We start from the raw sequence: 11,744 nt of genomic DNA on the forward strand, positions 1-11,744 counted from the left end.
GGAGAGGAGCAGCTCCTGGAGGCAGAACCTGCCGTGCCCCCGAGTATTGCAAATCAAAGGCGACCCGACGAAGGGGAGAGAATGATGCATCTGACTCCATCATCAGAAGGCTAAAGAAATTACTTTGTTATTCTATACTATATACATTGCATCTAAAGTGAATCTGCCTTGCACTCACCCCTGCTCACAGCTGCGCAGAGCTGCACTGGTGCTCTGGCTGTCCCGTGAGTGTCTGCACACAGTCTGGACTCACACACACACACTCCTGGCCCTGACAGGCCAAGGGAACAAACCATCCTCACTTCGGGTAAACGATCCCAACGTCGCATTCTACTTCAGCACAGCAAGGGAGACAAGAATTATGTTTTTCCTTCTTCTCTGCTTGTCTCACAATTTCTCTGTTGAGAGGGCGTGTGAATGCCACACCCGAGGAGCGGCTGCCGTGCAGTGCCGTGCCGTGCAGTGCCGTGCCGGGCTGGGCAGTGCCGTGCCGTGCAGTGCCGTGCCGTGCCATGCAGTACCGTGCCGTGGAGCCAAAACCTGCTGAGCCCCCTGATCCTCACACAGCGAGTCAGTGCTGCCTGCAGGAGAGGAGCAGCTCCTGGAGGCAGAACCTGCCGTGCCCCCGAGTATTGCAAATCAAAGGCGACCCGACGAAGGGGAGAGAATGATGCATCTGACTCCATCATCAGAAGGCTAAAGAAATTACTTTGTTATTCTATACTATATACATTGCATCTAAAGTGAATCTGCCTTGCACTCACCCCTGCTCACAGCTGCGCAGAGCTGCACTGGTGCTCTGGCTGTCCCGTGAGTGTCTGCACACAGTCTGGACTCACACACACACACTCCTGGCCCTGACAGGCCAAGGGAACAAACCATCCTCACTTCGGGTAAACGATCCCAACGTCGCATTCTACTTCAGCACAGCAAGGGAGACAAGAATTATGTTTTTCCTTCTTCTCTGCTTGTCTCACAATTTCTCTGTTCAGAGGGCGTGTGAATGCCACACCCGAGGAGCAGCTGCCGTGCAGTGCCGTGCCGTGCAGTGCAGTGCCGTGCCGTGCCGGGCCGGGCAGTGCCGTGCAGTGCAGTGCCGTGCCGTGCCGGGCCGGGCAGTGCCGTGCAGTGCAGTGCCGTGCCGTGCCGGGCCGGGCAGTGCCGTGCAGTGCAGTGCCGTGCCGTGCCGTACCGGGCCGTGCAGTGCCGTGCCGTGCCGTACCGTGCCGTACCGTACCGGGCTGTGCCATACCGTGCCGTGCCGTGCCATACCGGGCCGTGCCGCACACAGCGAGTCAGTGCTGCCTGCAGGAGAGGAGCAGCTCCTGGGAGCCAAAACCTGCTGAGCCCCCTGATCCTCACACAGCGAGTCAGTGCTGCCTGCAGGACAGGAGCAGCTCCTGGAGGCAGAACCTGCCGTGCCCCCGAGTATTGCAAATCAAAGGCGACCCGACGAAGGGGAGAGAATGATGCATCTGACTCCATCATCAGAAAGCTAAAGAATTACTTTGTTATTCTATACTATATACATTGCATCTAAAGTGAATCTGCCTTGCACTCACCCCTGCTCACAGCTGCGCAGAGCTGCACTGGTGCTCTGGCTGTCCCGTGAGTGTCTGCACACAGTCTGGACTCACACACACACACACCCTTGGCCCTGACAGGCCAAGAGAACAAACCATCCTCACTTCGGGTAAACGATCCCAACGTCGCATTCTACTTCAGCACAGCAAGGGAGACAAGAATTATGTTTTTCCTTCTTCTCTGCTTGTCTCACAATTTCTCTGTTGAGAGGGCGTGTGAATGCCACACCCGAGGAGCGGCGGCTGGGCAGTGCCGTGCCGTGCAGTGCCGTGCCGTGCCGGGCCGGGCAGTGCCGTGCAGTGCAGTGCCGTGCCGTGCCGTACCGGGCCGTGCAGTGCCGTGCCGTGCCGTACCGTTGTACCGTGCCGTGCCGTGCAGTGCCGTACCGTGCCGTGCAGTGCCATGCCAGGCCGTGCAGTACCGTGCCGTACCGTACCGTGCCGTACCGTGCTGGGCCGTGCCGTGCAGTGCCGTGCTGGGCCGTGCCGTGCTGGGCCGTGCCGTGCTGGGCCATGCAGTGCCGGGCCGGGCAGTGCCGTGCCATGCAGTGCCGTGCCGTGCCGTACCGTGCCGGGCAGTGCTGTGCAGTGCCGTGCCGTGCCGTGCCGGGCCGTGCAGTACCGTGCCGTACCGGGCCGTGCCGTGCCGGGCCGTACCGTGCCGTACCGGGCAGTGCCGTGCAGGGCCGGGCCGTACCGTGCCGGGCCGTGCCGTGCCGTGCAGTGCCGTGCTGTACCGTGCCGTGCCGTGCCGTGCCGGCAGCAGGGAGCAGCAGAGCGCTGCGGGAGCAGCCGGGAGCGCAGCCCCGGAGCCCGCTCCTCGGTAGCGGCGAAGCGGACAGCCCTTCGCCGAGCTGCTCGCCGCAGCCGGGCTGGCTCCGCCGCCCCTCGCTGTCCACCGGCTGTGCAGTGTCATGCCCGCAGCCGGGACAGCCTGGCCTCGTCTTTCGGGGCAGGTTACAAAGCAATATTCCTCACAATTTACTGATGGATTTCACTTGGGCTTTGCGACTCGGCTGCAGAAAGGCACAAGTGAAAACAATTCCGGACAAGGTTAAAAAAAAGCCTGCATGCTTTAATTGAGTTAATACTGTGGCTAAATAAAATCAGGTTTTATGCATTTGTCTTTACAAAGTCCCAGCAGTAAATCAGTATCTGCTTTCAAACAACAACACGAGTTAAGTGGTTCCCGCTGTCGAGAGCCCTGATGGCATCGCGTCAATTAAAGCCCGAAAAGGAGAAGATTTATTTATTATCTATTATTTATTTGTTATTATTTATTAATTTTCTTGGGGCTGATCTGTGCAGGGCTAAGAGTCGGACTCCATGAAGCTTGTGGGTCCCTTCCACCTCAGCCCTTCTGTGATGATTGCCTATTTAAGGCCATGCATCATTCGCTGCCGGGGCTGGCTTAGCGGCCGCAAGCTGGGATTTTGCAAGAGGACGTGCCTGCTGTGAACCCGCTCCGTGTCTGCTGGGAACCCACCCCCGGGTATCCCCCGAGCCCCGCCGTGCCCGCCTTCCCCGAGTGGCTCGGAAGCGCCATGCGGGAGGCCCGCGGGCGGGCGGGCCGTGCGGAGCGCTCAGCGGGCAGCGAGCGGGGGTCGTGAGGGATGTCCTGCGGGATGTTCTGCGGGGATCCTGCGGGATGTTCTGCGGGGGTCACGAAGGACGATGTCCTGAGGGACGCTGTCCCTCACGAACCAGCCCCGCTCCCTCCCCGCCATCATGGCGGCCCGGCGGGCACTGAGGGAGCGCGCGCCCCGCCCCGCTCCGCCCCGCTCCGCTGGCCAATGGGCGGGCGGTGCGGCGCTGACGTCACCGGGGCGGTGCGGCACAGCGTTGCTGGGGCGGGCGGCGCGCGGTCAGTGCGTGCCCGGCCGCCCGCCAGCCATGTCGCGACAGAGCCCTCAGGAGGAGAACCTGCAGGGTAAGGCCGCGGGGAGCGGCGCTGCGGGCCGGGGCGGCACCGCCCGGGGGCTGCGGGCCTGGGACGGCACCGCCCGGGGGCTGCGGGCCTGGGACGGCACCGCCCGGGGGCTGCGGGCCGGGGAGGACCCGCGCGGGGCCCTTCTGTGTCGCGATATTGGGGGATTGCGGGGGCAGGTGTGCGCGCCGCAGTGCGTGTCTATTTCCCCGTGTTCCAGGGAAGAGCCCGTGGATGTGCCAGTGAGCAGGACCCGGGCAGTCGCGGGATCGGGTGTTGGATAGCAGCGGGTTGGCCGGGGAAGGGGAAAATCCCACAAAAATCGCAGCGCAGGCACAAACAGCGGCTGGCACGGGGGTTGGCGATTTCAGGGGCCATCCTCATCGCTCCCTGCAATTCTGCTTCTTCATTGCCAGCGCTGGAAGCTGTATCTTAAGAAAATGAAGCTTCCCAGCGCTGTTGCGGTGCCCGCACGTGTGTCCTGCGCTGTCGCGACAGACCCCGCTGTCCCGAGGCCATCCCGGGACTCCCTGGCCGGGCTGCACTCGCTTCGCTCTGTTGGTGTTTCCAGCTTCGTAAAAACACAGCTGCTTTGATCTTTAAGTGATGGTGTCACAGCCTGTTCCATGTGCTCCAGCACAGCCCTTCTCTGAGGAGCGTCCAAAAGGAGAAGGAAAAAAAGGGAAAATTGAAAACCACGTCTTCTGTCCCCTTGCTGCTGCAATCCCTGTCCTCGCCCTGCTTTATCCTGCATTCCCAGCACTGTACCCAGTAAGATTTCAGCAGACAAAGTCTTAATTTGAGCTCTAAGATTTCAGCAGACAAAGTCTTAATTTGAGCTCTGGTGGTTGTGATTGTTCTTTGGTAACAACTTGAGCTTCCATAGATTTCGGGGGAAAGGGCAGGGAAGGGTTTGTCTGGCTCTGAACACACTCCCTGCCACATGCCAGGCACTGTCACGTGGAGGGGAAAATTCCCAACAAACCCAAACAACAACAAACCGGCTGTAAAGGAAGAGGCTTTTGGAAGAAAAGCGTCTCTTCCAAACTCGGTGGCCTGGAATGTTTGTATCCAGCAGGTTTTGTGGTGCTTTGGCTGTCCAGATGGTGGTCTCTGTATTTAGGATGGAGATACTCATGTTGTTCATGCACACGAGGCAGTCTGGCTTTGTGCTGTTCCCACTTGGTTTTGGAGCCCTCAGTCTCCTCCCAGCCAGGATATTTGGGATGTGTTTGCTTCCTGCCAAAGCCCTGCACTGCCTTCTCCCCACCTGTGTTCCTGGGTGGCTGGGAAGGGACCCTGCAGCTCCAGCTGTTCCTGCTGTGCCTTTGCTCCCCAAGCAGAGCAGCCTGAGCGCCACTGTCCCTGTCTGTCCTTTCCCTGCTGATTCCCTAGACATCCTTGCCCAGAATCCAGGGAATTCCTGCTGCCCTCCTGCTCCTGTCCTCGCTGTGCACTGCTGGGGCTGGGCCACATCTGTTCCACAATGGAGTTCCTCTGGCATTTGTGTAACTCGGGTGTTTTCTGTTCCTTGAGCTCATTTCTGGGGGGCTGGAGGGACAGGATGTCCCACTGCCAGAGGGCAGGGCTGGATGGGAGATTGGGAATGGGGAATTGTTCCCTGGCAGGGTGGGCAGGCCCTGGCACAGGGTGCCCAGAGCAGCTGTGGCTGCCCCTGGATCCCTGGCAGTGCCCAAGGCCAGGCTGGACACTGGGGCTGGGAGCAGCCTGGGACAGTGGGAGGAGGTGGAAAGAGAGGATCCTTAAAGCCCCTTTTCCTCCCAAACCATTCAGTGATTCTCTACAGCCATCCCAAAAGAAGAAAATACCATTAATGTTGTAGGAGCATGGCAGGACTTGCACTCAGGAGTTAGATGGGATTTTTGGGGGATAATCCCCCCAGGTTTGCCTTGGGGGTTGCAGTGGCTGTTGCTGAGCTTTAAGTGATGGTGTCACAGCCTGTTCCATGTGCTCCAGCACAGCCCTTCTCTGAGGAGCGTCCAAAAGGAGAAGGAAAAAAAGGGAAAATTGAAAACCACGTCTTCTGTCCCCTTGCTGCTGCAATCCCTGTCCTCGCCCTGCTTTATCCTGCATTCCCAGCACTGTACCCAGTAAGATTTCAGCAGACAAAGTCTTAATTTGAGCTCTAAGATTTCAGCAGACAAAGTCTTAATTTGAGCTCTGGTGGTTGTGATTGTTCTTTGGTAACAACTTGAGCTTCCATAGATTTCGGGGGAAAGGGCAGGGAAGGGTTTGTCTGGCTCTGAACACACTCCCTGCCACATGCCAGGCACTGTCACGTGGAGGGGAAAATTCCCAACAAACCCAAACAACAACAAACCGGCTGTAAAGCAAGAGGCTTTTGGAAGAAAAGCGTCTCTTCCAAACTCGGTGGCCTGGAATGTTTGTATCCAGCAGGTTTTGTGGTGCTTTGGCTGTCCAGATGGTGGTCTCTGTATTTAGGATGGAGATACTCATGTTGTTCATGCACACGAGGCAGTCTGGCTTTGTGCTGTTCCCACTTGGTTTTGGAGCCCTCAGTCTCCTCCCAGCCAGGCTATTTGGGATGTGTTTGCTTCCTGCCAAAGCCCTGCACTGCCTTCTCCCCACCTGTGTTCCTGGGTGGCTGGGAAGGGACCCTACAGCTCCAGTTGTTCCTGCTGTGCCTTTGCTCCCCAAGCAGAGCAGCCTGAGCGCCACTGTCCCTGTCTGTCCTTTCCCTGCTGATTCCCTAGACATCCTTGCCCAGAATCCAGGGAATTCCTGCTGCCCTCCTGCTCCTGTCCTCGCTGTGCACTGCTGGGGCTGGGCCACATCTGTTCCACAATGGAGTTCCTCTGGCATTTGTGTAACTCGGGTGTTTTCTGTTCCTTGAGCTCATTTCTGGGGGGCTGGAGGGACAGGATGTCCCACTGCCAGAGGGCAGGGCTGGATGGGAGATTGGGAATGGGGAATTGTTCCCTGGCAGGGTGGGCAGGCCCTGGCACAGGGTGCCCAGAGCAGCTGTGGCTGCCCCTGGATCCCTGGCAGTGCCCAAGGCCAGGCTGGACACTGGGGCTGGAGCACCTGGGACAGGGGAAGGTGTCCCTGCCATGGCTGGGGAGGAATGGGTGGGATTTGAGGTCCCTCCCAACGCAAAGCATTCCAGGATTCTGTAGGGAGGGAACAGCTCCAGGCCCTGCAGGGAGCTGTCCCTGCCCAGGAGGGAGCTGTTATTCCCTCCCTTAGGAAAACAAAGCCCATGTGACCGTGTTAAATATACTGCTGGGAGCAAACCCATGACAGCCCTTGCCACACACCCGCAGTTGCTTAACAGCAGCACCTACAAATGGCACTGAGAAAAGGCTGCACTAAACAGTCCCCGGGCTCTGGAGCCCAAAATAATTGTAATAACTGAACAACTGAACCTTGGCAGCAAAAGTCCTTGAGATTGTTTTGACTGCCGCCTATGTTGAACAATAAAAATTGAACATATCCCAAAATAAAGGATCTGTATATGCGGAGAGAAACACAATGTACTGCTGAGCAGCTGCTTCCCAGCCCTGCGAGCCTTCCCAGCTGAACTGCCTGCCCTTGGCATTCCATGGTGTGTGTGAGCCGGGAGGCAGGGCTGTGTCCCTGTCCCTGTCCCTCTGGCAGCCCCAGGGTCCTGCTCGCAGGCTGTGGGGCTCAGCTGTGCCCTGTGCCCGCAGGGTCCTGGGTGGAGCTGCACTTCAGCAGCAATGGCAGTGGCAGTGGCAGCTCTGTGTCCGGGGGCAGCCAGGAGCAGGTGCCAGCCTCGCTGTCCATCCACAACGGGGACATGGAGAAGATCCTGCTGGACGCCCAGCACGAGTCGGGCAGGAGCAGCTCCAGGGAGAGCTCCCACTGTGACAGGTGAGCAGGGGCACTGCCAAGGCCACCACGGGGTCCCAGGGGTGTCCCAGAGGCACAGAGAAATGCTGCATGAGTGTATTTACGTGCATGTGGCTGTTTGTATGAACCACGTGTGCATAGGGTGTGTGTTTATGTGTGTTTCCATATGAACACGTGCGTGCTTAGAAACCAGAGCAGATGTCCAGGAGTGTCACACAACAGCAGCCCTGGGGCAGTGCTCAGGCAGTGCCATTAATGCCTTTGCTGGATTTTGATGGGCTCTGAGGTCTCCAGCCCAAAGTCCAGCACTCAGACTCCACAGCGGGACCTGCCTGGCTGCTGGGGATTCACAGCACAGCCCACTGCCACTCCTCGTGTGCTGCCCGTTGTTTCTGTGCAAGCCAGGGCCCCCCAGCGTGGGCAGGGGTGGGGATCAGAGCAGTGCCTGGGGTGGCTGGGCTGTGGCAGCAGTGCCCGTGCAGCCCCTGGGCCGCAGAGTGCCCAGCTCCCAGGGTGTCACACAACACCTCACCTCCTCTTTCCTGGTGCTTCTGTCCCTGGTGCAGCCCTCCTCGCTCCCAGACCCCCCAGGACAGCCACAGAGCTCTGGAGATAGAGAGCCACAGCAGTGGGGAGAAGAACAGCTTCCAGGTAAGGTGCTCACCGTGCTGGGAGAGGGGAGCTCTGACTCCCTGTGCTTGGGGCAGGAGCAGTGGAGGCTGCTGAAGCAGAGACTTCCACAACTCACACATTCACAAATTCACAACCCTGGCAGATCCAGACTGCCTGTGTTTGTTCCTGACACGTGGGGATGTTTTGGTTTGGCCTTTCCAGTCTGTGACTGAGATTTTTCAGAAGGGTTTGCCCTTTCCCTGTGGCTGCTGACGGGGTGCATTTCCTGCATCCCCCACCAATGTTGAAATGCACCTCCACCAATTCAGTAGGAATTCTAAAAGATATTTTGACAGCAGCAAGAATTTATAGAGTCACTTAAATATGGCAGCCAAAAGTACACAATTCCCAAGCCCTGCCATAGCTTTGATTCAAGGTATTTTAACAATTAATACAAACCTGAATATGTGCTGCTTTGGAAAACTCCCTGTTCTTTCTGATTTTGCTTTGTTTACCTTGCAAGGAGAATGAATAAACACATTTGCAACAAGAGTGGGGGAAAGGATGTACATTGACCATATTGAATCAATACAGGGCTTATTACAGGATGACAGGCTGAAATCTGAAGTCTTCAGTGTAATAAATTAGCTTTTAATATGAAAAAAATGACTCACAAAGCATTTTGAGGAAGGAAGTATTTCAAGGAAGTGAATTTTTCTGCATCATTTCTACAGCTTCTGCCAGACTGAGGACCCAGCTTTAGGTTAGCTAAATGTGGTACTGCAAGTTAATTATTACTGGAAATTATTCTTTTGTATTGTCAGAAACACCCTTCAGCTGTTTAAAGATCATTATTTAGACTTTGAGAACAAATAACCCCAAGTCAGAAAGCCATCAGCATTCCAGCTGCCTGGGCAGTTTTATTTCCATCCCGTGTGTGTGTGCATCAAGAGCTGTTGGAATTCTGGGAGCAGGATCTATTTTTATCCCAAGGCCTGGGCTGTGTGGAATGGAGCCGAGCTGAGCCAGGAGCTCTGCCCTGACTCAGCGTTTGTGCTGCAGCTGCACCAGAGCTGGGCTGGGGGGCTGCTGTGAGCACACACCTGGCCAGGCTCACCTGCCTGCCAGCATGGCCCAGGGACTGGGCAAGGACTGCCAGTGACATCTGCCAGCTCTGAGCATGGCCAGGAATCCCTGTGCCCAGTGTCCATCAGGGCTGGGAGCTGGGATGGGGCAGGAATCCCTGTGCCCAGTGTCCATCAGGGCTGGGAGCTGGGATGGGGCAGGAATCCCTGTGCCCAGTGTCCATCAGGGCTGGGAGCTGGGATGGGGCAGGAATCCCTGTGCCCAGTGTCCATCAGGGCTGGGATGGGGCAGGAATCCCTGTGCCCAGTGTCCATCAGGGCTGGGAGCTGGGGATATTTTGGGACTGTGCATAAGGATTAAACGCTGGGCTCTGGATTTCACTGCCAGGCAGTCTTGTCTCAGGCACATATGGGATATTGGATATGGGATATTGGATATGGGATATGGGATATGGTCTTTGCCATTCTCACCCCGCTCTGAGGATGGCTCTCCCTGCTCCCGCTCTTGATCTGGGATGTGAACACTCCCGGGGGGTGGGAAGGGGGGTGTCAGGGCTCCTGGGCAGTGCTCCTGGCTCTGGCAGGAGCTCTGGCAGCTCCCAGCTGCTCCGTGCTCAGTGCTGGTGGCTCTCTTTGCAGTCTGAGGAGGATTTCCTGGAGAGGAGGAGGGAGGTGGAGCGGCTGCTGAGGAAGAACGCGGATTGGATCTGGGACTGGTCCAGCCGGCCCGAGAACATCCCGCCCAAGTGAGTGCTGCCACAGCTGCTGGGAGAGCTCCTGCAGCTTCTCCTCCTGGCTGGACACACACCTCACTTTCCTTCCCCAAATCCAGGGAATTCCTCTTCAAGCACCCCCGACGCACAGCCACGCTCAGCATGAGGAACACCAGTGTCATGAAGAAAGGGGGGATATTCTCTGCGGAATTCCTGAAGGTTTTCCTCCCATCCCTGCTGCTCTCTCACCTGCTGGCCATTGGACTGGGGTAAGGTTCAACTGAAAAAAAAAGGTTTTTTTACCTGCTTTCTTTGAGGCCTGATTCTGATTCCCAGTTCCCTCTTTGTCCAAGATGGTTATTCAGGAAGTGCTTCCTGCCTGTGGTATTGCTGGATGGTTTAAGTTTTCTGATTTTCTCCCTGGCTGGGAACTTCTCAGAACAATTAAGAGGCAGGGAAATGAGGAATTCTGTACACTGGAACTGTAGTCACACAGCACTTGTCTCTACTGGAGATGAGACTCAGTCTCACAACTAGGAGATCAGCAAAACAAAAAGCTAATATTGAATAGATTTTAAAGTTCCACTGACATAGATTTAAAAATATTTAATACTATTTTAAATTATTCAGTAGACTTTTTAATTCCCTCCTGGGAGGAATGGGGACGTTTCCTCTCCACAGGGGCCTGGGGGCAGGTCTGGGCCCTGGAGCTGGGAGGGTACCAGACCAGGGGCACTCACTGGGGCTGGCTCTGGGGCAGCTCTGTTCCTGCTTGGTTCCAGCTGGCAGTGCTGCTCCTGCCGGGAAGGGCAGGGGCCTGGCCGGGAGAGCACTGCCAGCACTGAAACGCAGCCTGGCTGATCAGGCTCTGTGTGCTCTGACCCTGCAGGATTTACATCGGGAGGCGCCTGACCACCACGGCTTCCAGCAGCACCTTTTAGAGGCACCCGGGGTCTGGAGCCGGAGCAAAGCAGCCGCAGCTGGAGCGCAGGAGGTGCACAGGAAGGGGAGCTGGTCGTGGCCGTCGTGTGTGTGTCCTGTCCATGTCCTGTTTTAGTTTAGTCTAAACACGGGAAGGGAGACGCTGGAGCTCCCGTGTCACATAGAGCCTTCTGGATCAATCCCTGCTGGATCAACCCCATGAGCACGTGGCAGATGCTGTAATGTCCCTTAGTGCTTTGTAGTGAAGTACCTGAGAATTAGAGCAGCTCCGTGTTTAAATCAGTCCCAGCTTTCAGCAGCCCGTGTGCTGGGCCGCGTCCATCCCGCCCGCTCCTGTGCCTGTGGAGGGAGGGAATGTGGTCACTGCTCCTGCAGCCCCCACGGGCAGGGATGAGCCCAGACAGGAGTGGCCTTACAGATGGATCCGGGAATCCCCAGGGGCTCTCACCGCCCCGGGCAGCTTTTCCTCTGGTAGGTGTTGCTTAGTTCACTTCAGTGGAAGGTGTACGGTGTTGAGGCAGTGGGAAGAGATGAGCACGTGGGTGAAACTCCATCAGTTTGTCCTAGTTCAGAGGTAGAATTTGGATTTAGTGCCTACTAAAAGCTGCTTTTGCCAGGACATTTATTTAACCCCCAGCAGTTACTCCAGGTTCTCTGCTGTACCTACCGCAGGCTGTCGCTTACAGGCTTTTCCTGTCCCACATAAATCTGCACCTGACCCCAGCCCTGGGCAGATGAACCCAGGATGGCTTCTCCTTGGTTTTTACTGATGCAATGCCTTTCCCTTCAGTGATTTTACCTTATTTAATGAGAAAATGAATGTTTGCCAAAATACCATGTTTTATATATTTAAATAAAAAGGTTCCTGGTGAACTCGGAGTTTCCTCATTCCTTTTTCTCTGGGGGCTGATGAGGCTCTTGGCCTCTGCCTGCCCCTTTCCCACTGGTCACTTCCTGACATGGAATTGAGAAGTTTCCATGGAAACAGCATCAAGCAAACCTCAGCAGGGTAACCTGCACTCACCAC

General features: G+C 56.6%; 1 protein-coding gene across 1 annotated transcript; it reads left to right on the forward strand.

Moving 5' to 3' along the window:
* The first annotated feature begins 3,296 nt into the window (after window positions 1-3,296).
* Window positions 3,297-11,590, forward strand: BNIP3 (BCL2 interacting protein 3). Its single transcript, XM_041461077.1, has 6 exons — window positions 3,297-3,513; window positions 7,203-7,386; window positions 7,932-8,016; window positions 9,702-9,808; window positions 9,895-10,044; window positions 10,665-11,590. The coding sequence occupies exons 1-6, from the start codon at window positions 3,312-3,314 to the stop codon at window positions 10,714-10,716; spliced, it is 780 nt and encodes a 259-aa protein (XP_041317011.1). The 5' UTR covers window positions 3,297-3,311; the 3' UTR covers window positions 10,717-11,590.
* Window positions 11,591-11,744: the final 154 nt, after the last annotated feature.

This window comes from Pyrgilauda ruficollis, unplaced genomic scaffold, assembly GCF_017590135.1.
Source record: "Pyrgilauda ruficollis isolate IOZ18807 unplaced genomic scaffold, ASM1759013v1 scaffold15, whole genome shotgun sequence".
NCBI lineage: Eukaryota > Metazoa > Chordata > Aves > Passeriformes > Passeridae > Pyrgilauda > Pyrgilauda ruficollis.